This window comes from Trichomonascus vanleenenianus (assembly GCF_965637985.1).
Source record: "Trichomonascus vanleenenianus strain CLIB 3782 genome assembly, contig: TRVA0_033S, whole genome shotgun sequence".
In the NCBI taxonomy this organism is placed as follows: domain Eukaryota; kingdom Fungi; phylum Ascomycota; class Dipodascomycetes; order Dipodascales; family Trichomonascaceae; genus Blastobotrys; species Blastobotrys vanleenenianus.
This window is the reverse complement of record NW_027481854.1, coordinates 154,681-177,519: the sequence shown is the minus strand read 5'-3', so window position 1 is coordinate 177,519 and position 22,839 is coordinate 154,681. Positions and strand designations below refer to the sequence as shown.

At 52.1% G+C, this 22,839-nt stretch overlaps 12 protein-coding genes across 12 annotated transcripts; 6 read left to right on the top strand and 6 right to left on the bottom strand.

Annotated features, from left to right (window-relative positions):
- Window positions 1–460: 460 nt before the first annotated feature.
- TRVA0_033S01816 (uncharacterized protein) lies at window positions 461–2,077 on the bottom strand (the record flags this gene model as incomplete). Its single annotated transcript, XM_076686166.1, has 1 exon — window positions 461–2,077. The coding sequence occupies one exon, from the start codon at window positions 2,075–2,077 to the stop codon at window positions 461–463; it is 1,617 nt and encodes a 538-aa protein (XP_076539679.1).
- A 2,313-nt stretch (window positions 2,078–4,390) lies between these two features.
- VPS4 (AAA family ATPase VPS4) lies at window positions 4,391–5,680 on the top strand (the record flags this gene model as incomplete). Its single annotated transcript, XM_076686165.1, has 1 exon — window positions 4,391–5,680. The coding sequence occupies one exon, from the start codon at window positions 4,391–4,393 to the stop codon at window positions 5,678–5,680; it is 1,290 nt and encodes a 429-aa protein (XP_076539678.1).
- Window positions 5,681–5,850: 170 nt separating this feature from the next.
- ARG2 (acetyl-CoA:L-glutamate N-acetyltransferase) lies at window positions 5,851–7,467 on the bottom strand (the record flags this gene model as incomplete). Its single annotated transcript, XM_076686164.1, has 1 exon — window positions 5,851–7,467. The coding sequence occupies one exon, from the start codon at window positions 7,465–7,467 to the stop codon at window positions 5,851–5,853; it is 1,617 nt and encodes a 538-aa protein (XP_076539677.1).
- Window positions 7,468–7,943: 476 nt separating this feature from the next.
- Window positions 7,944–8,534, top strand: PSF2 (DNA replication protein PSF2; the record flags this gene model as incomplete). The annotated part of the gene is made up of 1 exon (XM_076686163.1): window positions 7,944–8,534. One exon carries the CDS (start codon window positions 7,944–7,946, stop codon window positions 8,532–8,534), a length of 591 nt encoding a protein of 196 aa, XP_076539676.1.
- Window positions 8,535–9,409: 875 nt separating this feature from the next.
- On the bottom strand, window positions 9,410–9,979 carry TRVA0_033S01728 (pyridoxamine 5'-phosphate oxidase family protein; the record flags this gene model as incomplete). Its single annotated transcript, XM_076686162.1, has 2 exons — window positions 9,410–9,883; window positions 9,929–9,979. The coding sequence occupies 2 exons, from the start codon at window positions 9,977–9,979 to the stop codon at window positions 9,410–9,412; spliced, it is 525 nt and encodes a 174-aa protein (XP_076539675.1).
- Window positions 9,980–10,098: 119 nt separating this feature from the next.
- On the top strand, window positions 10,099–11,511 carry ORC4 (origin recognition complex subunit 4; the record flags this gene model as incomplete). Its single annotated transcript, XM_076686161.1, has 1 exon — window positions 10,099–11,511. The coding sequence occupies one exon, from the start codon at window positions 10,099–10,101 to the stop codon at window positions 11,509–11,511; it is 1,413 nt and encodes a 470-aa protein (XP_076539674.1).
- Window positions 11,512–11,817: 306 nt separating this feature from the next.
- Window positions 11,818–13,383, top strand: SST2 (GTPase-activating protein SST2; the record flags this gene model as incomplete). Its single annotated transcript, XM_076686160.1, has 1 exon — window positions 11,818–13,383. One exon carries the CDS (start codon window positions 11,818–11,820, stop codon window positions 13,381–13,383), a length of 1,566 nt encoding a protein of 521 aa, XP_076539673.1.
- A 173-nt stretch (window positions 13,384–13,556) lies between these two features.
- On the bottom strand, window positions 13,557–15,140 carry GCD11 (translation initiation factor eIF2 subunit gamma; the record flags this gene model as incomplete). Its single annotated transcript, XM_076686159.1, has 1 exon — window positions 13,557–15,140. One exon carries the CDS (start codon window positions 15,138–15,140, stop codon window positions 13,557–13,559), a length of 1,584 nt encoding a protein of 527 aa, XP_076539672.1.
- An 869-nt stretch (window positions 15,141–16,009) lies between these two features.
- Window positions 16,010–18,317, bottom strand: LEU3 (leucine-responsive transcriptional regulator LEU3; the record flags this gene model as incomplete). The annotated part of the gene is made up of 2 exons (XM_076686158.1): window positions 16,010–18,154; window positions 18,219–18,317. The coding sequence occupies 2 exons, from the start codon at window positions 18,315–18,317 to the stop codon at window positions 16,010–16,012; spliced, it is 2,244 nt and encodes a 747-aa protein (XP_076539671.1).
- Window positions 18,318–19,069: 752 nt separating this feature from the next.
- Window positions 19,070–20,305, top strand: TRVA0_033S01618 (uncharacterized protein; the record flags this gene model as incomplete). Its single annotated transcript, XM_076686157.1, has 1 exon — window positions 19,070–20,305. One exon carries the CDS (start codon window positions 19,070–19,072, stop codon window positions 20,303–20,305), a length of 1,236 nt encoding a protein of 411 aa, XP_076539670.1.
- A 388-nt stretch (window positions 20,306–20,693) lies between these two features.
- TRVA0_033S01596 (uncharacterized protein) lies at window positions 20,694–21,116 on the top strand (the record flags this gene model as incomplete). Its single annotated transcript, XM_076686156.1, has 1 exon — window positions 20,694–21,116. The coding sequence occupies one exon, from the start codon at window positions 20,694–20,696 to the stop codon at window positions 21,114–21,116; it is 423 nt and encodes a 140-aa protein (XP_076539669.1).
- A 305-nt stretch (window positions 21,117–21,421) lies between these two features.
- On the bottom strand, window positions 21,422–22,243 carry POP4 (RNase P/RNase MRP complex subunit; the record flags this gene model as incomplete). Its single annotated transcript, XM_076686155.1, has 1 exon — window positions 21,422–22,243. One exon carries the CDS (start codon window positions 22,241–22,243, stop codon window positions 21,422–21,424), a length of 822 nt encoding a protein of 273 aa, XP_076539668.1.
- Window positions 22,244–22,839: the final 596 nt, after the last annotated feature.

The window sequence follows — 22,839 nt, the reverse complement described above, 5'->3', positions numbered from 1 at the left end:
GGTAGGGATAGTGGTTTCTCCCCGTATTGTCAATTAAATTGAGGGAATCCGCATCATCTTTTGTGGACTGGAGATAGGTATCCCAGGCTACTTAATGTTCTGCCATTGATTATATTTTAATGTTTATGTTGAGCCGGCTGTTGAAGCCAAATGTTTAGACACAGTCTTCCTTCGCGTTAGCTCAGACTTTATCAAGAATGATTGTCACTGCTGTATTATTATAAAGAGAAAAGGTTAAAACGCATTGTAAGGAGGTTTCCAAAGAGCCCGATCGAATTTATTCTAGCCCATTCTTATATCCGACATGTTAGTGGTTGAGACCATCTAGTTTTCTGTATTTTATTCCTTTGCAGCCATGTTCACGCATGGCAGTCTCCCTAGTTGTTTTTGAATGGCAAAGTTCTTCTAAAAAACGAAAAAAAAAAAAAAAAACAACAACAACATTCAGTCGTTATATCATTCACGCATCAGACTTACCGACCCCCTTACGGAGATCCTTGAATGTCTGTAAATCGAGCCTGTAAAGATGCTTCAAGCTGTAATAGATTAGTCCTTGGGGGCCCTGGATATAAGTTCGCTTTGGTGACACCCGGGTTGCACTGCCATCCACCAATTGGTGGCCGATTGTCATTTTGACATATTCAGTTAGTTTCTGCGGGGTGGAACCTTCAAACCCAATGTAAATTGTGTGCAGCGCCGGATGGCGCCGAGTTATTGTCCCTAATATTGTTTGGAATTGATCAGACACAATAGGCTGGTCAAGCTCAACAAATAGTACTTTTAGATTTGGGAACGCTTTTGGCAGTTGGAGAAGAAATTCGGTCATTGTTGTCTCCATATCGTTAAACGCTGTAGTCCCTTGCATCAGAGACCGAACGACGAGTGTGTCAATGTTGGTATTACTGAATGAGAGCACGGCTCCATACGTCAACTGATAGCATTCCAAGGAACGGATTTCGCAGAGTTCCCTGCCCGCAGTTCTGAGGAGGTGCGATGACCACTCCGTCCCTTCCAAGGTCTGGTTACTTGCTCGTGAGGGGCGCACAGAGAGGTGCCTTAAGTTAGGAAATTCAATTTTCCTAAATACCTTTCCGCCTTTGGTCTCGACAATTAGTTTCCGCACGTTCGGCAACACTACTTTCCCTCGAGGCGAAAGAGTCTGGCGTTCCCCGTCGAGCAAGAGAAGCTCTTCGACAGTGTCCGGGATCCAGTCGTAGGGACTGGGATCATCGTAATTCCAGTACAGTTTGAGCTCCTTTAGCTTGGTTGCTTCTGATAAGAACTCTCTCATTCGGCTGCCTGACAATCGATCTGATATGTCGCCACCTTCACGTGGAAAGTGTTGTTGACCGTAGTCAATGTGAAGAGCCTCTACGGACGCCGGCAGCTTATGGCCCAAAAGCACTGTGATCATTCGGGAGCTCTGATAAGAGAGCAGCAGGGAGAGATAAACCCGTTTGAGGTTCTGTAGATAGAGCCGGTCTGCTCGTGGTGTCGAGTAACCGGATACCTTAAAGCTCAGTTTCCTCGCAATGCTGCGTGATCTCGTGAAGAACGGGTATAATCTGCCGATATCCGGGCGGAGTCGCACATACTCATCAATTGGGCAAACAACCTCTATGAATTTCAATGCAGAGAACTCGCTCAAGATGTAAGTGAGTATGTAGTCGAGTTTTGTGTCTGTGGTTAAGTCCCCCAGTGGTTTTTTCAGCTCGTTGAGCCTCTCATAGTCTTGTTTCAAGTTCAGATCAATGCTCAGATACGGCACTGTCGAAGGGATCAGGGCCAGACTGCCGTCGATCCAGCTCTCGAGAAATGAATCGAGGTTTTGTCTGTTTATTCGCATTATCCGGTCGCCGAAGCCTACTTTGGGATCCGGAAACCTGGGGTGTTCAAACTGGTTGACAGGGTTTCTCACCGGCTCACCAAAGTCCAGGGCGAGATGATTCCACTGGCGCCGGTAGAGCACAGTCCGGAAAAGCTTACATGACAATTGCAAACGCACAAAGTCTGCTCCTGCAACGTAACTTGCGATTTCCTCCAACAGTTCCAATGGGAGGTCTGTGATCCCTATCATAATGGAAAAGCCGTACTAAAATGGCTGTTTTTATTGTTTCTACTACAATGTAGCTGCAAGGCTCTATAACAACGTATTAAGGACGCTGCATCACCGAGCCCACGCAATTTGGCGTTATTTGGAATTTTTAACAAGTTTTAGCCTAGCCAGGGGCAGATCAGCAATTTTCCATTAGTCGTTTTGATGGTGCCGACATTGGAGTTGGGACCTCCGATCAAAATGGACGGCGCTACAGGCCGGGTCTAACGGAATGGCGAACAGCCGTATATACGTACTATCCGCCTAAGAAATAGCTTACTCAAATGTAACGAACTTCGCGAGCGAATTGATTTCAATCCCCCACTTGAAGGTGGGCAAGGGGGGTAAATAAAAGGCGAGGGGGAGAGAGGCGTATTGAACTCGCATATCCAGCCAACCCTATTGCATAAATGTCGGTCCATGGTGGTACCAGTCCTCCTATTACGCGGAATGATCGCCAAAACGCACGCCAGATAAAATAACGCCGCACATATCGCCGAATGCGGAAATCAATTTACGCGTCGCAAGTAAGTGATGCATTTCTCGCCTGGAATCTGATGGCTACAGCCAACAAGCGTCCCGGAATGCTAAATGGAACGATTCCGGTTGTTATATTTAGGTTTAATGGATTCTAAATGTGGAGAGCTGAGTGCCGAGAAATGCGCGTACCCTGGGTATAGCGGACAAGGCACAGCCTATAGCAGTGTGGCATATTGTCCGGCGACTAGGAAAGTGTCAGTGTCATGGAAACGGTTTTAATTTCATGGACTATTCCACTGCATAGCACGCGTATTGTAGGGAGTTATGCTGCCATTGCTCCATGGACGCACCAAATAAGTTCTGAAAAGTACAACTCTAGTCGTTTTAAAGAGCCAATTAACAAATTTTTTTTTATTTAGGCATATTTTTTTTTCCTTTCAGAAGTTACCGTGGTACAGTTTTATACTGATAGGTACACTGTAGTACCGGTTGAGTAAAAGATTCGCGTTATGCGTGTGCCGCCTAGTTGGAAGGAAGAGCCCAACCTTCGAGAGACACGCGTAGGTGCGGCTCATAACCATAACAACCGCCGACATATGTACCACCACCACCACCACCACCACCAAGGCACAAAAGCAAAAAGAACGCGTGGACCGACACAATTTGATGTGGAGCAAATAAAAAGCTCCGTTTTAGTTTCCTTACTTTGAATTGGCCCTCCACCACTTGGTCGAATAATCAGCAATGCAATCTACTGTCGACTCGAAGATGACTACACCGAGGAAGCGGGAATTGCGCGAAGAGGGTGCCCTGTTTCCATCGAAGAAGTTCAAGAGTGCCGAGCGAGCGCTCAAGGCTGTAGACTACAACAAGATTAACAAAGTCCTCGGCACGGGGGCCATTTCAAAACCAAAGCGCGTCCCAACCACTTTAGGGGTGCGACGTGTGCTTGGCGAGCTTGACACGCACAAGTACCCAGGGTTTGTTCAGACGGGGACCAGCAAGAAGCGACGGCTAAAGCAGTCGCTCAGGTCGACTGCCCGGCGCGTCCCAGCCTATGTCACGCCGCCGAGAACTTCGACCATAGCACTCGCCATATTTGAGGATCCAGAGGATTGTAAGCCTACGCGGAATGATGCATTGACGTTCTCCAGTGACGAGAATAAGGAGAACGAGTTAAAGCTAATTGCTGCATGAAAGTTCTGCTTATTATTTATTATGTATTTCTATTTGCTAACCATATTCCTTATACTAACTCACGTTCAATCGATTCATACTCATCTAGAGCCCCTTGTGTGTTATCATACGCGTCGAAACGCGTGAAAAATATCCCCGTAATTAATTAATTACGTTAATAATACGCGTCAATCGGATACGCGTCTGGGGTCCGCCGATTGCACACAGACCTCTTTAGCTTTCGTCGTATATCGTTGCAATGTCAATAGTACAAGTTTTTATAGGAGAACAATAGCATAGGATAGCGATGGCATGGAGAGTAGAGTAGAGCAGAAAAACTGTTTACGCTCTGTGACGCATCGCGATCTATATGCTACTTACGCACGCGGCAACCATACGTAAAGAAAAACAATGGAGGGCCAAGCACATTGCAAATGCTAGTCTACTTCCCGAATGCTTTCAACCAATTTCGCTAGTGCTGCATAACTCGCGAAGCGCCAGAGGAGTAGCTATAGTTCGAGTTTGCGCCGCACGCCGCGCATGTTCTTAACTTAACTACTGTTATACGAGTTAAGTATAACGGTGATGTCTCCCTTCCGTATGTGTTTGGAGGCCGACCGAAGCCACCCAACACCCACGATGGCGACGGCGGACTTTCTGCAGAAGGCCATAGATATCGTCCAGCGGGCGATTGAAGCGGACACGGCCGGCCGATATGACGAGGCCTACAAGCAGTACTTCAATGGACTGGAGTACTTCATCATGGCGATCAAATACGAGAAGAATCCGCGGAGTAAAGAGCTCATCCGGTCGAAGCTGACCGAGTACATGTCGCGGGCGGAGCAGCTGAAGGACCATCTTGAGAAGGTGGAGCAGAAGAAGTCCCAGACGGGCGAGGCAAGCGCTGGCGGCGGTTCTACCAAAGCCAAGAAGGCCTCTGACGACGATAACGACGATAACGACAATAAGAAGCTGCGCAGCGCGCTGCAAGGCTCGATTCTGTCCGAGAAGCCAAACGTGAGGTGGGAGGACGTCGCCGGCCTCGAAGGCGCGAAAGAGGCGCTCAAAGAGGCCGTCATCTTGCCCGTAAAGTTCCCGCATCTGTTCACCGGGAAGCGGCGCCCCACCTCCGGTATCCTCCTCTACGGCCCCCCTGGTACCGGTAAGTCGTACCTCGCCAAGGCAGTGGCGACCGAGGCGAACTCGACCTTCTTCTCCGTGTCCTCGTCGGACTTGGTGTCGAAATGGATGGGTGAGTCCGAGCGGCTTGTCAAGCAGCTATTCAACATGGCCCGTGAGAACAAGCCGTCGATCATCTTCATTGATGAGGTAGATGCATTGTGTGGCCCGCGAGGAGAGGGCGAGTCCGAGGCGTCTCGCCGAATCAAGACGGAGTTGCTGGTCCAGATGAATGGCGTCGGCAATGATCCGGCTGGTGTGTTGGTGCTCGGAGCGACAAACATCCCCTGGCAGCTGGACGCGGCCATTAGACGTCGATTCGAGAAGCGTATCTACATTGCCCTGCCGGATGCTAACGCGCGAACCGAGATGTTCAAGCTCAATGTTGGTGACACGCCGTGCTTGCTGACGCAGCATGATTACAATGTACTGGGCGAGATGACGCCAGGGTACTCGGGTCATGATGTAGCTGTGTCGGTGCGAGATGCGCTCATGATTCCCATTAGAAAGATTCAGACCGCCACGCATTTTGTCAGAACCCCCGAGGGCAAGCTGACGCCTTGCTCCCCAGGCCACCCGGGCGCCCAGGAGATGTCCTGGATGGACGTTGGTCCCGATGAGCTCGAGGAGCCCCCGCTTACGATTAAGGACTTTATCAAGGCCGTTAAGGCCACCCGGCCGACCGTCAACGAAGACGACATTGCCAAACATACAGAATTTACCCACGACTTTGGCCAGGAGGGCAATTGATCTCTTATATATATATATATATATATGTATTATACTCTTGGTATACGAAGAGTTCCGTACGTCAACATACTACATTGTGCTGAACTCGTACTTGTCAATTGAGGCTTTGTTGCCGTGGACAACGGGTGACCCGTAACGTGTAGAACACCAAAGGCCCTTTCAAAATGAGACTATGAAGAGAGGTCCTGTTTGAAAGAGGAAGGAATAGAAGAGCAGACATTTAGGTAGTCAGAAAAAGACGTCTGCTCCCGTGTTCGAAGACCGGCCCAGAACATTGTCCAGTTGGAGTTGGGCAGCTTGAGGGTACCTTTAGAACGCTCGAAATACCACTTGTTCACAGGGTTCGTTTTCCTCGACCTCCAGACTATCTCTTGTGGGAACAGCTGCATTAGCATAGCCTTGAACACAATGTCTGCGACGCCAGAGGCTCCCTGTGACGACCGGCAGACGGCAAATTTGTCGAGGTACGGAACGGCAGGCGTGCCATTCTCACCTCCTTCCCAGGTAATGATGGCCGCTCCTTCGTAGTCTCCGGCGATTATGATTCCGGCGACTTTATTGTTGATTCGATTGAGATAATGCATCATGTCGATTTCCTTGCCGAACGAGTCATTGATGAGGTCCCGCAACCTGTTGAGGTCGATGGCGCCGATTTTATGCTTCTTCATAAGGTCAATGCCCTTGGAAGGCCCTTCCGACCTGATGATCTGCACGGGCATGCCTTTCCGGACAATTGTCGTCTCCACTACGGGAGTCTTACGATTGTCCACCGGCAGCGACGGCGAAACCACCGGCCGGTCTGTGAGCACGTTATAGATGATTGGGTTCTTAGATGTCGACGGGAATGCCGCGCCTTGTGGAGTGGTGATAATACCAGTTGCTGTGATGGGGAGCATCCCCAGAGCCCGGTTCATTGCCTGTAAATTGGCAAGTTGGATCTCCCGCGTCTTTGCAGGGATGAATGGAATATGAAGCTCGGCAGTAATATCCGACAGCTCCTGCTCCAAGTTGACATAGACGTGCGACGTGCCACCCCGCTCGACAGACGGAATCCCTCCCAAGGGGTCTACGAATATAACTTTCTCGATGCTGCAGTTTTCCATCTCTGCGAAATGCTTTGTCAGTGCGAGCACTACATCGTCCGCCTGAACAAGCTTCTCCTCGCCATTGGCCGGATCATAGGCCACTGGTGCCACCACAGGCACTACTCCACGAATCAACGGCTTCATAATCATGTCAGGGTATGCAACCTCGACCGCCTGCTTCGTTTCGAGTACAGATTCTATAGGCCGCGCCCGCATCGCCGGAGAAGCCTCTTCAATGGCGCTCGCCACGAGCCCAGCCTTCCATATAATGTTGCGTTGGTAGTGCCTGAACGGCTCGTTGTCCAAATGCAAAAAGTCGTGTCTTTCCTTGCCCGCGTCGACGACTACGACGGGGCTAACCCCGAGCTTGACAAGTCGGCTGATGGTAGCGCCAATGCCATGCAGGGTGACCGCGTCGATGGATTTGATCTCTCGGATCTTGAGCAGTGCTATCCGCAGAACCTCGTCTCCTTCTAGAATGCTCAATGCCTCGTACTGTCGTTCCAGAACCGAGAACGGGTGGGTCACTCTTGGGGTGTACTTGGAGATGTACTGCTTCGCTTCGCGCTTGGTAGCGGTGGATCTTAGCACGGACAGGACTAGATCTCGATTCTCGGTATTCTCAGGGCCGTAGAGTCGCCGACCAGGGGCGCTCAGCCTGCACTGACTACACACAGTCCTCCAGTTCCCTCGGCGAATCATTATTATCCGTTCGTTTGGCTATGGGGAGAAGGTGAGTCAAATAGCCGATCGATAAGCCGACGCGCGTTCTCACATGTTTTGTCGGACTGAATATTACGCATTTATGCGGCTTATGCGGCTTATGCGGCTTACTTTTTCCGCATCCATTTTGCGTCTTTCTGGAGAATAATCATTCCATGGCTATCCAATTGGATGCTTTTCATATCTCAATCTTTTTGCGTCTCAATTTGGAGACTCATACACGTTAGACGGCCGCCATAATCCATGTCATTCTGGGTAAGCTGCCCCGCAGTGATCCGTATCATTTGGTATATCCAAGTGTCTACGCGAATTTATACAGCTGGGCCAATTTATTACGGGTAAATTACTATGTGTGACGGTATATGCGACTTGCTATAATGATATGAAGTTTCGACGCGTTTGAAATTGTCGGCGCGAAAAACCCACCCTCGACATTCATACGGCAGATCTCGAGTATGGCAACTCCGGCCAAGCTTCAAAAAACATTCTCCCCTGCGGAGGTGTTTTTCATGGCGGAAGCCACAGACGTGACGGTGATCCCACGGCAGCCGCTGGAAAAACTCGAGCTCATCGGGTGCGAAATACCGAAGCTCCAGCCTATGCGGCACGCAGTCCTGCCCCTATGGCTCGCACTACTGCTCAAGAAGCAAGGACGAGTCCGCATCGTCCAGCCAGACTGGCTCCAGGAATCCCAGCTCAAGAAGGTCTACGACGAAGAAGTGCAGAACAGCGATCGGTTTTCGCCGCTACCCTGGCACTGGATGGAGGTAGGCGAGGCCATCCTGTCTGACGCTGCGGATGATCTGAGCACTCCGGCGTACACGATTAGGAACCTGCTGCGGGACATCCGCGAGATTCGCCAGTCCAAAGCCCGTGCTGGTGTGTCCATGCTGAATGAGAACCACATGCAGATGGACAATATGGGCATGATGGAGATCAACGAGCTGCGGCCGTTCATTGCCGGGGTCATGGACGAGATGAGGAAGATTACTGACCTCATACAGGATGAGCAGGACGAGCAGATGGACGAGGATGATGATTACTAGGTGCGTCGAGGGCTGGCCCTTGACAGTCCGTGTACTACTAGAAGTACTTGGGGGGACATGTCCCCCCAACCCCCAACCCCCTCTGGGGCTCCGCTTCGCGGAGATTTACGTGATATGATTAACCAGAATGTACTCGCTTGAGATAGACGATTAATGGCCTTATGGGCAATTCCCCCACCATTTCAGGGCCACCAGTCACGAAGAGCCATATCCTGGGGGGATTATATTCCATGCACTGTGTTTCGAATGCTTATTATAACCTCACTAATGTAATTTAGAAAATACATGTAGTGTTCTAACTTCGATATTGCCGGCATATAGCATGCGAGTCGAATATACCAGCTCTTTCGGGTGTTTATTATGACATAACGGATTGCAAGTACACCTATAGTTTACTATGAATAAGATTTCATCAGATAGAAGTGCATTCTGTGTACAATCGGCTGGAATCAATAGGATCATGCGTTCCCATTTCGCGAAGTCGTATGAGAACTTGAGCTTAGATTAATGCATGGTATAACCCCCAATACTCTAGCACTGATCCCCCCCCCTGCAAAAGGGCAAGTCGTACATGGAGATCTCCAAGAACGGGACCAAGCTGTCCATGATCACCGACGAAGAGAAATCCGCCATGGCAGTCAGCCAGCTGGAGCACGAGACATTTTTCGACAGCTGTCTTCTGAATCAACCTACACTGGAATTACAATATTCATAGGAAAATTTATACTTCAATTTTCGATTAACGTTACTAGTTGGTCATTATGATTTACGTGGAAGAAGGAGGGAGAGGGTCGGCGGGCAAGCCCTCAGCTACGGAAGATCGAGGGTTGGCCCTCGAAAACGAGGTAGAGGACTGACAGCTTTTGTCAGCTATATTACTCAACATTCTCGTACGTTCGAACATGGTTCTGGACGTCAGCCACCGTAGCGCTCTCGATTTTGACGAGAATAACAACAGTGTCGCCCTTGATAAAGCACTTGGCGTCGACCGGGTTGTTTTCCAGGTGCTTCTCCCGGAAGAAGTCCGCCTCCTTGTCATCAGAAATGATCTTGGCCGTGCCGGTGAGCGTGGCACTTAAGCTCGACATCTCCAACTGGTTGAGGTTCTTGAGCAGCTGGGCAAGGCCCGTGCCGGCGCTTTCCGCCATGGACTTGGCTGTGACCCAGTCGTGCACCAGCAATGACACGTTGGGGTTGACCTCGATGTTCTGGAACTTCTGGGTGTCGCGCTTGGACGTGAGCACGACACAGGCGCTCTCCTCGTAGGGGGCGCCTTCCCCTTGTGGCACGTAGGTGTAGTTCATCAAACTCACGTGGGGTACGTTATCGGCGCACGTTCCCAGATGGAGCTAACTCAATTAGTAAACGGCCGGTCAACTCTGAGCAAAACCTACGTAGCGCGCCGACTTGAGCAGGTGGATAACTGGACCGGGCAGGTGCGACATGGCGATATGGGTGGGGGGAGGTTTGCCCTGTCGCTTCCGCGATATGGAGTGAGCGCGGGTGAGACACCGTTGAAAAATCCACACACCGTGCCGGTTGAAGAGATTGAAAAGCTAGGGAGATGACAGTAGAGGAAAGCCAGGTGGAACGGACCAAGCAGGCCGTGCTGGCGAAGCTCAATGGACGCAGGAAGCCCAAGGCGGTTGGTCTCGAGGGTGAGCTCGAGGAACTCGACGCGCTGTTGACCAACACTGTCCAGACTGGCGAGGGCAACTCGTGCATCATCATGGGGGCGCGGTCCGCGGGGAAGACGCTGCTGGTGGACACTGTCCTGGAGAGCCTGGAGAGCCGATTCCGGGGCCAGTACATTCCCATCAGGCTGTCTGGGTTCGCTCAGACGGACGACAAATCTGCGCTGAGAGAGATCACGCGTCAAATCGACGCGTTCCGCAATCAGAACCTGAATGAGTACATGAACGATGAAGAGGAAGAAGACGAAGAGGATGGAGAGGATGTTGTTATGGCCGGGGCGCAGGTGACGGTCGAGAAGAAGTCCGTAAGCGAGACGCTTCAGTCGTTACTGGCTCTATTCCGGTCAGACGACTCGAGTTCCATGGCCATGATTATTGTCATTGACGAGCTGGACCGGTTTACGGCGCATTCTCGTCAAACTCTGCTATATAACCTGCTTGATGTTTCCCAGTCGACCAAGACTGGGGTGGCTGTAGTCGGAGTTACAGCCAAGATGAACATTAGGGAGATGCTGGAGAAGCGAGTGCGGTCGCGATTCAGCCAGAGGATCTACAACATTAACCGTCCAGCGACGATTGACCAGTTCTGGTCCGTCTGCAGAGCCAATGTCAGTATCGACGACGACGAAGCCGTGGACGCAACTCTAAAGAACCAGTGGAATAGCAGACTACAAGAGCTCTACGACAATGGGAATTCGGGCCTGTACAGGCTTGTTGAGCATGTCTACTACGCCTCGCGTAAAGATGCACGCAAGTTCAACGCTCTCATGCTTTATCCCGTGACAAATGCTAGCCCAGTTATCAGCGACGAGGACATCCAGCGATTCAGCGAAATGAGACAGAAACTGCCCGATACTGAAAGCTTTGTCAAAGGGCTTTCCGAAATCGAGCTGGCGTTGCTCATTAGTGCTGCCCGGGCCGAGATCAAGCTCGCGTCGGAGACCGTCAACTTCAATATTGTCTACGATGAGTACTACAACCTAGCGCGTCTCCTGAGCCAGGAACGAACAGCCCTGACATCTGGAATGGACTCAGAGCTTGGGGAGGACTTTGTTCCGGTGAAGCACCGGGCAGCGCGGTATCGCGTTTGGAGCCACCGGGCGGCCAAGTCGGCATGGGAGCGCCTTCAGGGGATGCAATTGGTGCTACCGAGTGCGCTGCCCAACAGCGGAGGGTCTGCAGCACGAGACGAGCTGCGCATGGTGCGAATTGACGTCCGGCTCTTTGAGCTTGGCAATATGATCGGTACCCAGCATGTTCTCTACAAGTGGACGCGGTTGTAAAACGCTGGTCAAACTAGCGAGTCACAGGCCCGCAATCCTCATTTCTGCAATTTTATTTTATTGTATTACGTTCTACAACGGCGGAAGAGGGTGTGATGCATAAGGCGATCCTCATTTCATGGACGTCTGCATAGACGGTGCATACATTCTCCGAGCGGCTCTTCCATACAGCATATATGGGGGTTGACATAAATATCATGCATCTCGCCTGCTTAAATGGACTGATGAGGGTTGTTTTATGCTATATCTATAAAGCAGACGATTTGCCCTATTGACAGTACCGGTGACAGTCCCCCTAGAAAAAAAATGCTGGCAGAAGAGATTGAGAAGTCGTTTGCATTGCTTATACTATCCCTGGGCCTGACCGCAGAGGGCTCCAAAACACGTTCCCTCCTGAGCAAAAGCTACCCATTCAGCTTTTACGCAACGGAAGCGGTCGCGGTAATGCAGGATATGAGCATCAGCATTTGTAACAAGTCTACGAAAACGACAATCAGCTTCCGTGCCCAGACGGAGGCAGCAGCACGCAAGCTTCTGCTTCGGTTCGTGCGGTCGCGGCTGCTGCATTGCCCGTCGGATCGAACTCGCGAAGAAATAAAGCCTTCCATGCTGCTCCAACCGACCGCCAAAGGAGTCCATTTCGTCGAGCGGTACTGCCAGAAGCAGTCTATAAACACAGATCGCGTGGAGGGTCTGATAAGCTCTGTGTACAATTCTATGCGATGCATCTCGCTTGACCGTCGTTCCAGTACTGACGAAATTGAAGAGTCTGAGACGTTTATCTGCCTTGTGTTCCAGCGCCTTCTAGGGCCCTTTCCGAACGTATACTCTCCAGAGAACGAGTTTGAGGAGATTGTTGTTGACAGGAGGCCTGATTCTGGCACCTTTTCAATGCATTCAAGCTCGAGCAATATCACTCTGGAAAAGCAGCCCAAGAATAGCAACTTACTACGCTCACGAAAATCATTGGACTCTGCGAGTGAGGTGAAAGGTCAAATCAGCCCTTATGCCCACCGCTACTTCACGCATCCAGACTCGGCATCAGTAACGCAGTACTATCTCTCTACCCACGGCATGAGACTGTTCCAGCACCCGACTAAGGGGTTCTATTTCAGCGGCAAGGCATGCTGGCAGTGGCTCATGGAGTGCACGGACGCGCTCTACTCCCGGGAAGCACTAGCTCTGGGGACTTCCTTCATCAAGCACGGGTTTATAGAGCCGACAATCGCGCTCGATGACGACCACCTGGTCAGAGAACGCGACGACCATTTGATCAACGAACGCGAAGCTCTCTACACATTGACGAGCAAAGGGAAGCGAGTTTGTCTTTGGTATGAGGAGGAATATCCGGAAGTTGAGTCTCTGCAGTCAGCGGGCTCCTCTGGATCCGATTCTGAGGACTTGCTCGACGGAGTCACTCTCAAGTCGATTCTTTCCGACGCAGGCCTTCGGTTATTATTTAGAGACTATCTCTCCAGTAACTACTGCGAAGAGAATTTCTTGTTCTACTGTGAGCTGGAGAAGTTCAATTCTGGTTGCGCTTCACTGAGTGGATCCATGGAAGAGAAACAAGTGCGAGAGCTCGTATCTGCCGCCTGCACCATCTACAACCGGTTCATTGCGCCGAACTCGCCGTATGAAATCAATATCTGCTTCGAGTTGCGAGAGAGGCTTTGTGTACTGCTGGACGGCAGGAGGCCCATTGACGGCGGGTTGCTCTCGGCGGTCGAGCCTCTGTTCAACGAGGCATGCCACCAGGTCTACAAGATGATGAAGCAGGATTCGCTCTCCAAGTTCCTCCGCAGTCACGAGTTCAGATCCAAGCTCAGCCACATAGCCCCTGCTATAAATACATCCTTCACCTCCCTTTAACATAAGTCCACCAAATCAATTTTCAGCATAGAGCTGTTGAGTTGTTACTGGGGACCAGCCCCCAGACCACCCACCCTGGCTCCGCTTCGCGGAGAATTGTCCAATTAATAATATATCATCGAGTCTACATGAAAGATGCTTTTAAATGTTACATAACCAAGACACTTTTTTTTTTACTCCAGTGGAGTGAGGGTGGTACCCTGTCTAATCTCACCCCAACCGATCAATCGCCAGTGCTTGTCCACACGTCGAGACAGGGCGATCTTCTCACCAAGCTCGGTGCATGCTGGGTAGGTGAGCGCCAGCTTGGCCAAATCGGCCTTGACACCAATGACTCGCGCACCGGTAGTGGTGGAGCCAACGTTGACCATGAGAACCTCGCCCTTGCTGAGCTTGGAGATTCGCGCCTGCTTCTTCTCCTCCGTCTTAACACCGAGAAGTCGTCTCAGCAGGAAGTAGTTGATCTCAAGCTCAATGTAGATATCCGGCAGCTTGCCAACGTGACCCAGAACGTGGCCCACCAGTCGGTCGGCTCGGCACAGCGTCGGGTCGACCTGGGTACCGACACCAATGAGACCACCCGGCACGGCGAACTTAAGATCGTTGTCATCAGCGAACAGCGAGTGGATTCGCGACTTGATCGGTCGGCACTCCATCTTGGAAGTCGCCTCGTTCTTGTGCACGATACCCGGTCGGATCTCAATCTCGTCGCCGATCTTGAGTACACCAGTGAGAATAGAGCCACCGGCGACACCGCCCTTAAGGTCATCGATCTCCGAACCCGGCCGGTTAACATCAAAAGATCGAATGACAATCAGCCGCGGCAGCGAGGTGAAGTCTCGCACCGGCACTGGGATCTTGGACACAATGAACTCGTTCACGGCGTCAATATTGTACTTAAGCTGCGCGGAAATCGGCACGATTGGCGCGCCGTCACCCGAGGTTCCCCGCACGAACTTGAGAATCGACTTGTAGTGTTCCATGGCCGACTCCTCCTTCATGAGATCGACCTTGTTCTGCAGAATGATCACGTGCTGGAGCTTCATAATCTCAATGGCGGCCAAGTGCTCGCTCGTCTGCGGCTGCGGGCACGGCTCGTTGCCCGCAATCAGCAGCAGCGCCGCATCCATGACGGCGGCGCCCGAAAGCATAGTACTCATGAGAATGTCGTGGCCCGGGCAGTCTACAAACGAAACATGACGCAGCAGCTTGTACCGGCCGGTGCAGTCTGGCCGCTCGCACTTGGGACTGATCTCCTTGGCGGAGCCGTACGACTTGTACCGGGTGGGCCGTGGGCACGCCGGGTTGTCGCACTTGTAAATCTTCGCGTTAGCATAGCCGAGTCGAATGGTAATGTTTCGCTCCAGCTCGTTCTTGAATCGCACAGTCTGCACGCCCGAGATCGCCTTGACCACAGTACTCTTGCCGTGCGCTACGTGGCCGATCGTGCCAATGTTAATTGTCGCCTGCCGCCCAATGATCTCTGGCGACAGTGGCGTCAGCTGTGTAAAGTCCAGTGTCGATGGGTCCGGCTGCTCAGGCAGACCGCCGCCCTCCTCAAACTCCTTCTTGCGTCGCTCCTCCTCGCTCACGCCATCTGCTGGCTCCGTTCGGTCCTCAAACGTCACGCTCTTCTGGTTCGTCTCCTCTTCCTCCTCTACATCCTCGTTGTCGTCGCTGTACATGTACTCTGGCTCCTCCGCGGGCATGCCATCAATGACAATGCTGGGCGCCTGCTCCTCAAATGATTCTGACATGTCGTCTTTTCTGAAAAAGCCTCAGATGCTGGCTTCGAGTTTCTATATACCTCGCGGGTCCTTCTCTTCGCTTCCAAAAGGCTCGATTGGATGGCAAGTGTGGGTGTGTCGTCGTGTCTGACTGAATTTTTTTTTCACCTGCTCTCACCACAGTACTTGTCAGTCTGCCAGTCTCCCGAATACGCCGGAACATTCACCCCATCACAGTCATGTGACCTCTTTTGTTAAGGCTGAGCTATCGCTGGACTAGCTTCTGGACTATTATGGGTTATTCTGGTGTAATTGACCTTGTTCCAAGCGGCTCAATTGCTACTAGGAAGTCTATTAGCTTTCGAGCTCCCGTAATTGGGGGCCAGCCCCCAGACCGCCCGTATAGCCTGTCGTCACACCCGTACAATGTCCCAACTTGTAACGAATTCCCGTTACAACGCGTTACACATGTCCCATTACAGCTCAAATCTCTACGAAGCGGAGCCCAGGGGGTTTGGGGGACTCGCAACCCCCCGCCCCCAATTTTACTACCAGGAAGCTAGTATTACTACTAGAAATTGTTACTACTACAAAAAGTAATTATTACCGTATCACGGAGATTCAATTGATCTACCCTCCGCGTAGCGGAGCCCCAGGAGTGTCTGGAGGGACTGTAGTTACTGAAGTGTTATTACCTCTACTACCCAGGAAGACCAATTACAGAGCCCTACCAGGAAGTGCTGATACCACTTTGCGGAGACTCAATTGATCAAGCTTCCCTCCAGGGGGCTTGAGGGGACTGTCCCCCCCCCCCCCCCCGGTAGTTACCGAGGAGGGGGGCAGTGGGAGTAGATAGCGAAACTAGTTAGATATTAGCGTAATGTACAGGTGTTAGTTAATCATATCATAGGATTGACCTCTTCGGTCTGGAATCCGAAATCGTTCATCATCATATCAACATCCCTCCAGACCAGGTCGACATCCCAGTCAAAGAGCTGGTTCATTTGCTGCTGTTGCGGCTGGGGTGGTTGTGGAGGTTGTGGTGGCTGTGGCTGTTGGACCTCGTTCAAGGTCGGAGTACCCGTGCTCGATGGCAGGCTCGGCGCTGACATTGGAGTCATACCATTGGGGGCACTGTACTGTGCAGCAGCATCGTACGTATATCCCTGGTACGGAGGGAACGCGTCTGGAATGGGCGATATACTAACCGGCTGATAGTCCTGGTTAAACTTGGCGGTTTCATCGCCAGGGTTGGCGGAAGGCGGAACGCGCGTGGCCTTGTGGTGGTGGTAGGCTGAAGGGTCGTAGACAGAGTCCTTAGCAGGACGGGCCGTAGACCCGTCCTCGGCGTTTCTTTGGCTGAGAATGGTGGGCGCGACAGAGCGAATACCCATCTCCTCTCGCATGGTCCACAGGGTGTCGAAAAAGACGCTGGCGGCCCGGCGCGTTCGAATCGATATGCGCGCGTTGAACTTGTCCGGCCGCTTGATGAGGCCGTCGTAGAGCTGCCACGTCTGCTGCATGATCTCAGCAGCGCGGTATGCCATGTCGTGCTTAAGGATGGACGCCCGTGAGATGAGCTGGACACACTTGAAGTAGAGCTCCTTGCCAATGTCGGCGTCGACGTACATAGCAAACGGTGAGTGGTAGACGCGGTTGATAATCGTCGAGCCCTGCCACAGTACTTGCACATAGATGCCGGGAAGGTACTTCATAAAGTCTCGGTTGCGCCTGGACGCCTCGCTGGCATGGTCGAGCAGCGCCACGGCGCTGTTGTACACCTGGACTAGCCCCTTTTGCAATTGCAGCGTGGAATACCCACCATTGTCGAGGAAGTAGTAGGTCATTAGGTGCACACGCGCTGACAGGAGCACAAACTGGCGGATATCGTCCAGCGAGCCCATCTTCATTTCGAGTTCATCCTGCTTGCGCGAGAGGATTTGAATCAGAGACAGGCGCTCCGACAGTTCAGAGAGGCCGAGCGGGTCCTGGGCGTTGGAATTGAGCGTTTTCTCCACCTCGTTCTCCGCCAGCTGCACGATCATCATCTGTTTGATCGGTTCGGGTATGTCGATGCGCGAGTCGTCCTGGCACGCCGACACGACGGACGCGTCAATGCTCGTGAACGAAGGGTACCCAAACACCGTCGCGACCGTCTGGGAGACAATGTTGCAGCACACCCACGTCCTCACCTGCTCGCTGAGCTTGGGATAGATGGGGTTGTCTGCCTTTACTCGGCTGAAATCGCGCGCGTATCCCGGGCAGTGGAGCCCGACGCGGATGGCGCTCGAGATAGCCACGGCCGACGTGTTCCACGACGAATCAGCACTCAGCGACGAGGTCAGAGGCGGCCACATCGTGTATATCAGGAAGGCCTGGACGCTGTACACGGAGGCCACGTTGAAGAACGGCTCTGCCGTGTCGCCGGTGACATACCGCGTCAGCGGCGAGATGGTGATCTCCGCCAGGCACGACTTAAGCACGGGCGCCAATTTCATCATGAGCTCGCCGTCCAAGTCGAACCTCCGCGACGCGACCGCCATAATTGTCCAGAACAGCGATGGGCACAGCCGGTAGATCTCCTCGGGGCCTCGCGTGACCTCGACGACAGGCAGGAATGGGTGATACTTGTCTACGAATTCCTTGAACAGGTTTGTAATTGTGTCCGAGGAGAGCGTAACATCCTCAATGGTCTTCGGCTTGCACTCCAGGTCCTGCGGGAGCAGCACGGTCGGCTGGGGGTTGACGCTGGCCTCACGGGGTTTGGGTACGTACGTAGCTGCCGGCAGCTCACTCGAAGGCGCTGGAGACCCGCTCGAAGTGCCCTGTGACGACAGATCGAGCAGCGAACCGGACACAATGCGCCTCTTCTCGTGTTCCTGGGTCTCGACGCTGCGGCGCAGCTGCTCAACCTCCTGCTCCATTTCTCTGAACCTTCGTCGTTTAGACGTGCGCTTGAAGTCGGCCTGGAGAACGCACTCTAGCTTCTTCTTCTGGCATCGCGAGCACGACTCCGGGTACTTCTGATACGAATCGCATCGCACCTGTTCGCAGTGTTAGCTGAAAAGCCGTTATCGGCCCTTATATCGGGGGCCGGTTCAATCATACCTTTTGCTGCCGACACTCTACACAAGCCATGCGCTTGTTGTTGGGCATGTCCTCGGGCTTGAGGTCGCCAGGAGGATCGTTACTACTCGGGTTCACCATCTATTCTGCGTCTGTGGAAAGAGGATAAGTAGTTCGACCAGCGTATCGAATGGTCCTCTTGGTGAGTCAATATCGTCGTTTGGGTATGTGTGGGTGGTGCATATTGCAGGTTTTTGCGCCAAGCGTCATTGGTCCAGATAGCGCACCTCGCACGGCTGATCCGTCGCTTGTGTCACTTTTCTACTGAATGACCGCCACACCCCTCGTAACGAGTGGTACCAACAGATTCGTTACAGATCGGGGTAGCGTACCCAAAAATGGTTACAGCTCTTTTGCTTTGGTGTCCTCCCCCATTACACTAAATACACGATATAAGAGGGAGACCACAAGTATTCGAGGGCCAGCCCTCGAGCTCCTGTGGCTTCGCTTCGCGAAGGGTCCCCTTATTATTTAGCCAATTGACCCTTAACAGCAATCACCTCCGCTAAATGGACCAGTCCCCCCCTTTACGCTACACGATATACGCAGGAATTCGATGGCGAAGCTGAGACTCTGCTGCAATGTACTGCTGTCAAGCGTGCAGTTGAAATACGTATTTGGTGATGCGTCGCACGCGGCGTTGGGAGTTTGATGAGCCGCACAAACCTTTTTTTTTTGCGCCGTTGGTGCCTGACAATCCAAGCCATCTTGGATTACGGTTTTCATTGAAAGTCGTAGTAACGTACTTGTAGAAAATGCTTCATTGGAAATGGTGGCACAGCGAGCTCGGGGTGCGGGCCCTGCAACGCTCGTCGCGGGACGTGAGGATTCTCATGGCCGAGTGCTACGTGAGGCTGGCGGCTTATGGCATCACGACGCTGATTCTCGTGCAGTTCTTCACGGCTTTGGAAGTCCCCGAGGAGCTGATTGGGGTCTTCATGACGCTGACACTCTTTGGAGACGTTGTTCTGTCATACGTCGTGACACACTACGCGGACAGAATTGGCAGAAGACGGGTACTGCTATATGCCGCCGCGGCAATGGCCTTGTCCGGGGTCATTTTCGCAACCAGCGATAATTATTGGCTACTTTTGTTTGCCGCAGTCATTGGCGTCATATCTCCCTCCGGGGATGAGTGTGGTCCGTTTAAGAGCATTGAGGAGTCCACGTTGGCGCATCTCACGACGTATGACGAGCGGTCGGACATCTTTGCGTGGTTCGAGATGATTGGCACGCTGGGACAGGCTACCGGCGCGCTGGGCGGCGGTATGCTCATTGCCTACTACCAGGCTAACTTTGACCGGCTCACCAGCTACCGGATGGTGTTCTGGACCTATACGGCCCTTGCGCTGGTCAAAGTTGTGCTCAATCTGTTTTTGTCTCCACAATGCGAGGCCGAGGAGCACCACCAGCTCCAGGGAGAGTCCGGCGAGACCACGGGTCTTCTCGGAGGAGACGCGGAGGAACGTGGGACCATCCACAAGCTGTCGCGCGAGACCAAGAAGCTGGTAGTCACTCTGTGCATTCTGTTTGGGTGCGACTCTTTTGGCGGTGGCTTCATCAACACCTCGTGGGTGGTGGCGTTCTTCCACCGCAAGTTCGCCATCCCCGAGGCGGCGCTGGGCACCATGTGGTTTTTCGCGACGCTCATTGGCTCCTGCACGGCGCTCCTGTCCTCGTCCATTTGCAAGCGCATCGGCCCCATCTGGGCCATGGCGGCTACTCATTTCCCGGCGGCCGTTTTCAATGCCACCATGCCGCTGCCCTCCGCACTACCCCTGGCCATGGCGCTTTTCCTGGGGCGCGGCGCAACCACGACAATGGACGTTGTTCCGCGGCAGGTGTTCCTGGCCTCCATGGTGCGTGCCAACGAGCGTACCCGAGTCATGGGCATCGTGAACGTCGTCAAGACCCTGGGCCGCTCCATTGGGCCCACGTTTACCGGGGCTTTTGCTGCGCGCGGCCTCCTGTGGGTGTGCTTCCTCATCGCCGGTACCCTCGAATCCGTCCACGATATTGGCCTCGTCTTGCTGTTTGGCCGCGGCCACCGCCCCAAAGTGCTCAGCTAGGTCTTCTCTCTCCATTGGCCCAACCCCTGCTTAGAGATCTCCGCCAAGGTGTGTATTATTAGCGAATCTGCTCAGGGGTATTGTGTCTTGGTGAGCAACTGGGAGTGGGAATGAGTCCGTGCGGCGCAGCTCCAAAGTGAGACCTCACGTGGGCTTATCTTATGATGCCGATATCGTCATAGTGACAACGGATAAGGGTAAGTAAGACATCGGATACGGGACTGCAAAGGGTCTTAGGGCAAACGTGCGAAGCCGGAATGTGTTAGGCGGCAAACAGTACACCCGACCGGAAAGTATAATCGGTGCCGATTATAAATAGGATTAGAGCTACTGGTGATAGCTCTTTTCCCATTGCTGTTATTTTTATTTATTTATTTGTTCTGCAACGATGTTCCTATTCCGATCTTTCTTCCAGCGTAAGGAACCGGAGGCGCCGCACACGGTAGTAGACATCCCGAACCGCGACCGGTCGACTGGCGATATGGCATTTAGGCCGGTCCTGGCCATCAACGAAGGGGACGATGGATACACGGACGTTCAGTTTCGCACGCTGACCTACGCGGAGGTGGCGGCTCTTCGTGGCGCCAGATCGGCCAATAAGATCACAGTTCCGTATGATGACGAAGAGTACGATGAGCCTGAGGACTCTACCCGGGAGGTTACGCACAAGCGGTACAATGAGATGAACACGGTGGGTCACGATAGCGTGGTGGCGCACGAGGGTCAGTACACTGAGAGCCTGTTTGTCAAAAAGCGAATGCGAATTCGGGCCGACAATAAGGGTGGCCGACTGCATCCCCTGGTCTATTGACCATCTGCTAAGCGAATCCACTAACCGAATTCTTCACTAACCAAATCTCTATGATTTTTTATGACCGATAAAGCATTATTTATTAAATCGATTCGATAGACCAGAATGACTAACTTGCATTGCCATCTTTTATGTAGCTTCATTATAATACATGGTTACAATTGACTATTAATCGTCGTTATCCATTTACTACTCATCGTTACCGTTTATCACAAGGGTTATATTGACTCGTTACTAAGTTGTACAGTTCTGTAATATGGTCATTGCTCGTATCGGTTACAACTACATGTCGTTATCAGCTACAACTATACGTCGCGTACGCCTTTGGGCTTGAACTTCCGGCCAGATCTCTCCGCTGTCCTAAAGAGAAGCCTCGATCCAATCAACTCAAAATCCATCTTAAGAGGCGCACTCTCCACAGTCACCAAAAACCGCACACCCTTTTTCTCAATTATCCTCAACCCGCCAATTCTCTCGCGAGCAGAGGCAAGCGGCCCAGACTTGGCCCCAACAACCACAACAAAACTGGACCGGCCCTCCCAAACTACAATGCCCCGTACGCCCACCAGTGACGGGTTGCGGGCCTGCATCACCTCTATCAGCGCCCCGTGGTAATCGGCGGTCGCCATTTTACCTGCAGCTGCGAGGGGATTGGGCGATTGGCCACCACCACCAAACACCAAATCGGATATGTACCCTCTCCACAGATCATGAAGCGGCAGGAAGCTGTCATACTGCGGCACCTTGCTGCTGCTGCTGCTGCTGCTGCCTTGGTTATTTTTGCTGTGCAGATGCTTCTCCATGGCGTGCTGGGCCCGCTTGGCCTCAGCAATGTACTTCCTCAGACCTTGCCGCACATTCTTCGAGTGGCTAATGTGCCGCTCCTTTTTCGTCCGCTCCACGTTCGGCAACACCTTTCGCTCTTCGTCATATGGTTCTGGTCTCACCGCCGCCGGTTGGGGCGCCGGCGACTCTGATTTCGGGGTTGCTCGATTCGAGGTGGTCGGAGTCAGCACCAAAATGGGCTTCTGGTCGCCTGACAGCGAGTAGCGGGTGTCCAAGAGCTCCTTCACTCGCTCTGCATCATGGGACTTGAGTAGGAGCTGCTCTTCTATCTCCCGGTTCATAGTCCCATGCACTGATTGAGTCGATCAAATAATAAAATTGATTTAATAGGGCTTGGAATGGGTTTTATCGCAAATCAGTGCAGATTGGGGGGTGCAAGATTATCATTGGGATAAATAGCGTTAATTTGGCGGAACTTGTGCGTTATAATATATAAAACTAATTAATTACTAAAATGGCTTTCTAAGCTGTTAACCTGGTACTAACATCCTATACTATCTATACATTGTGGCATTATCGTGAAGAGGAGTAATACATATGCAAAGGATTTATAATTTTGTAAAAGCTACCGGGTATACCCGTATATATACCTGACTGTTTACGACCCGTTTCCACCACCCCTCAGAACAGTGAAAACTATCCGGTAGTACCAATAGTACCACTACCGGTGGTAACATCACATAATCAATCACTAAATACGTTTTTCATAGTTCTTTTTCTAGCAAAATGTTTAGAATTCTGTGATTGTAGCCCTTTTTTTCTCCTTTTAATTAATAAAGTAATGTGGAGTTACCGTGGAGTGTATTCCTCCGGATCTGACTCGGAGATCTAACGGTTAACGCAGAACGGGCCTCCTCCGATAGCCAGAGATCAACTT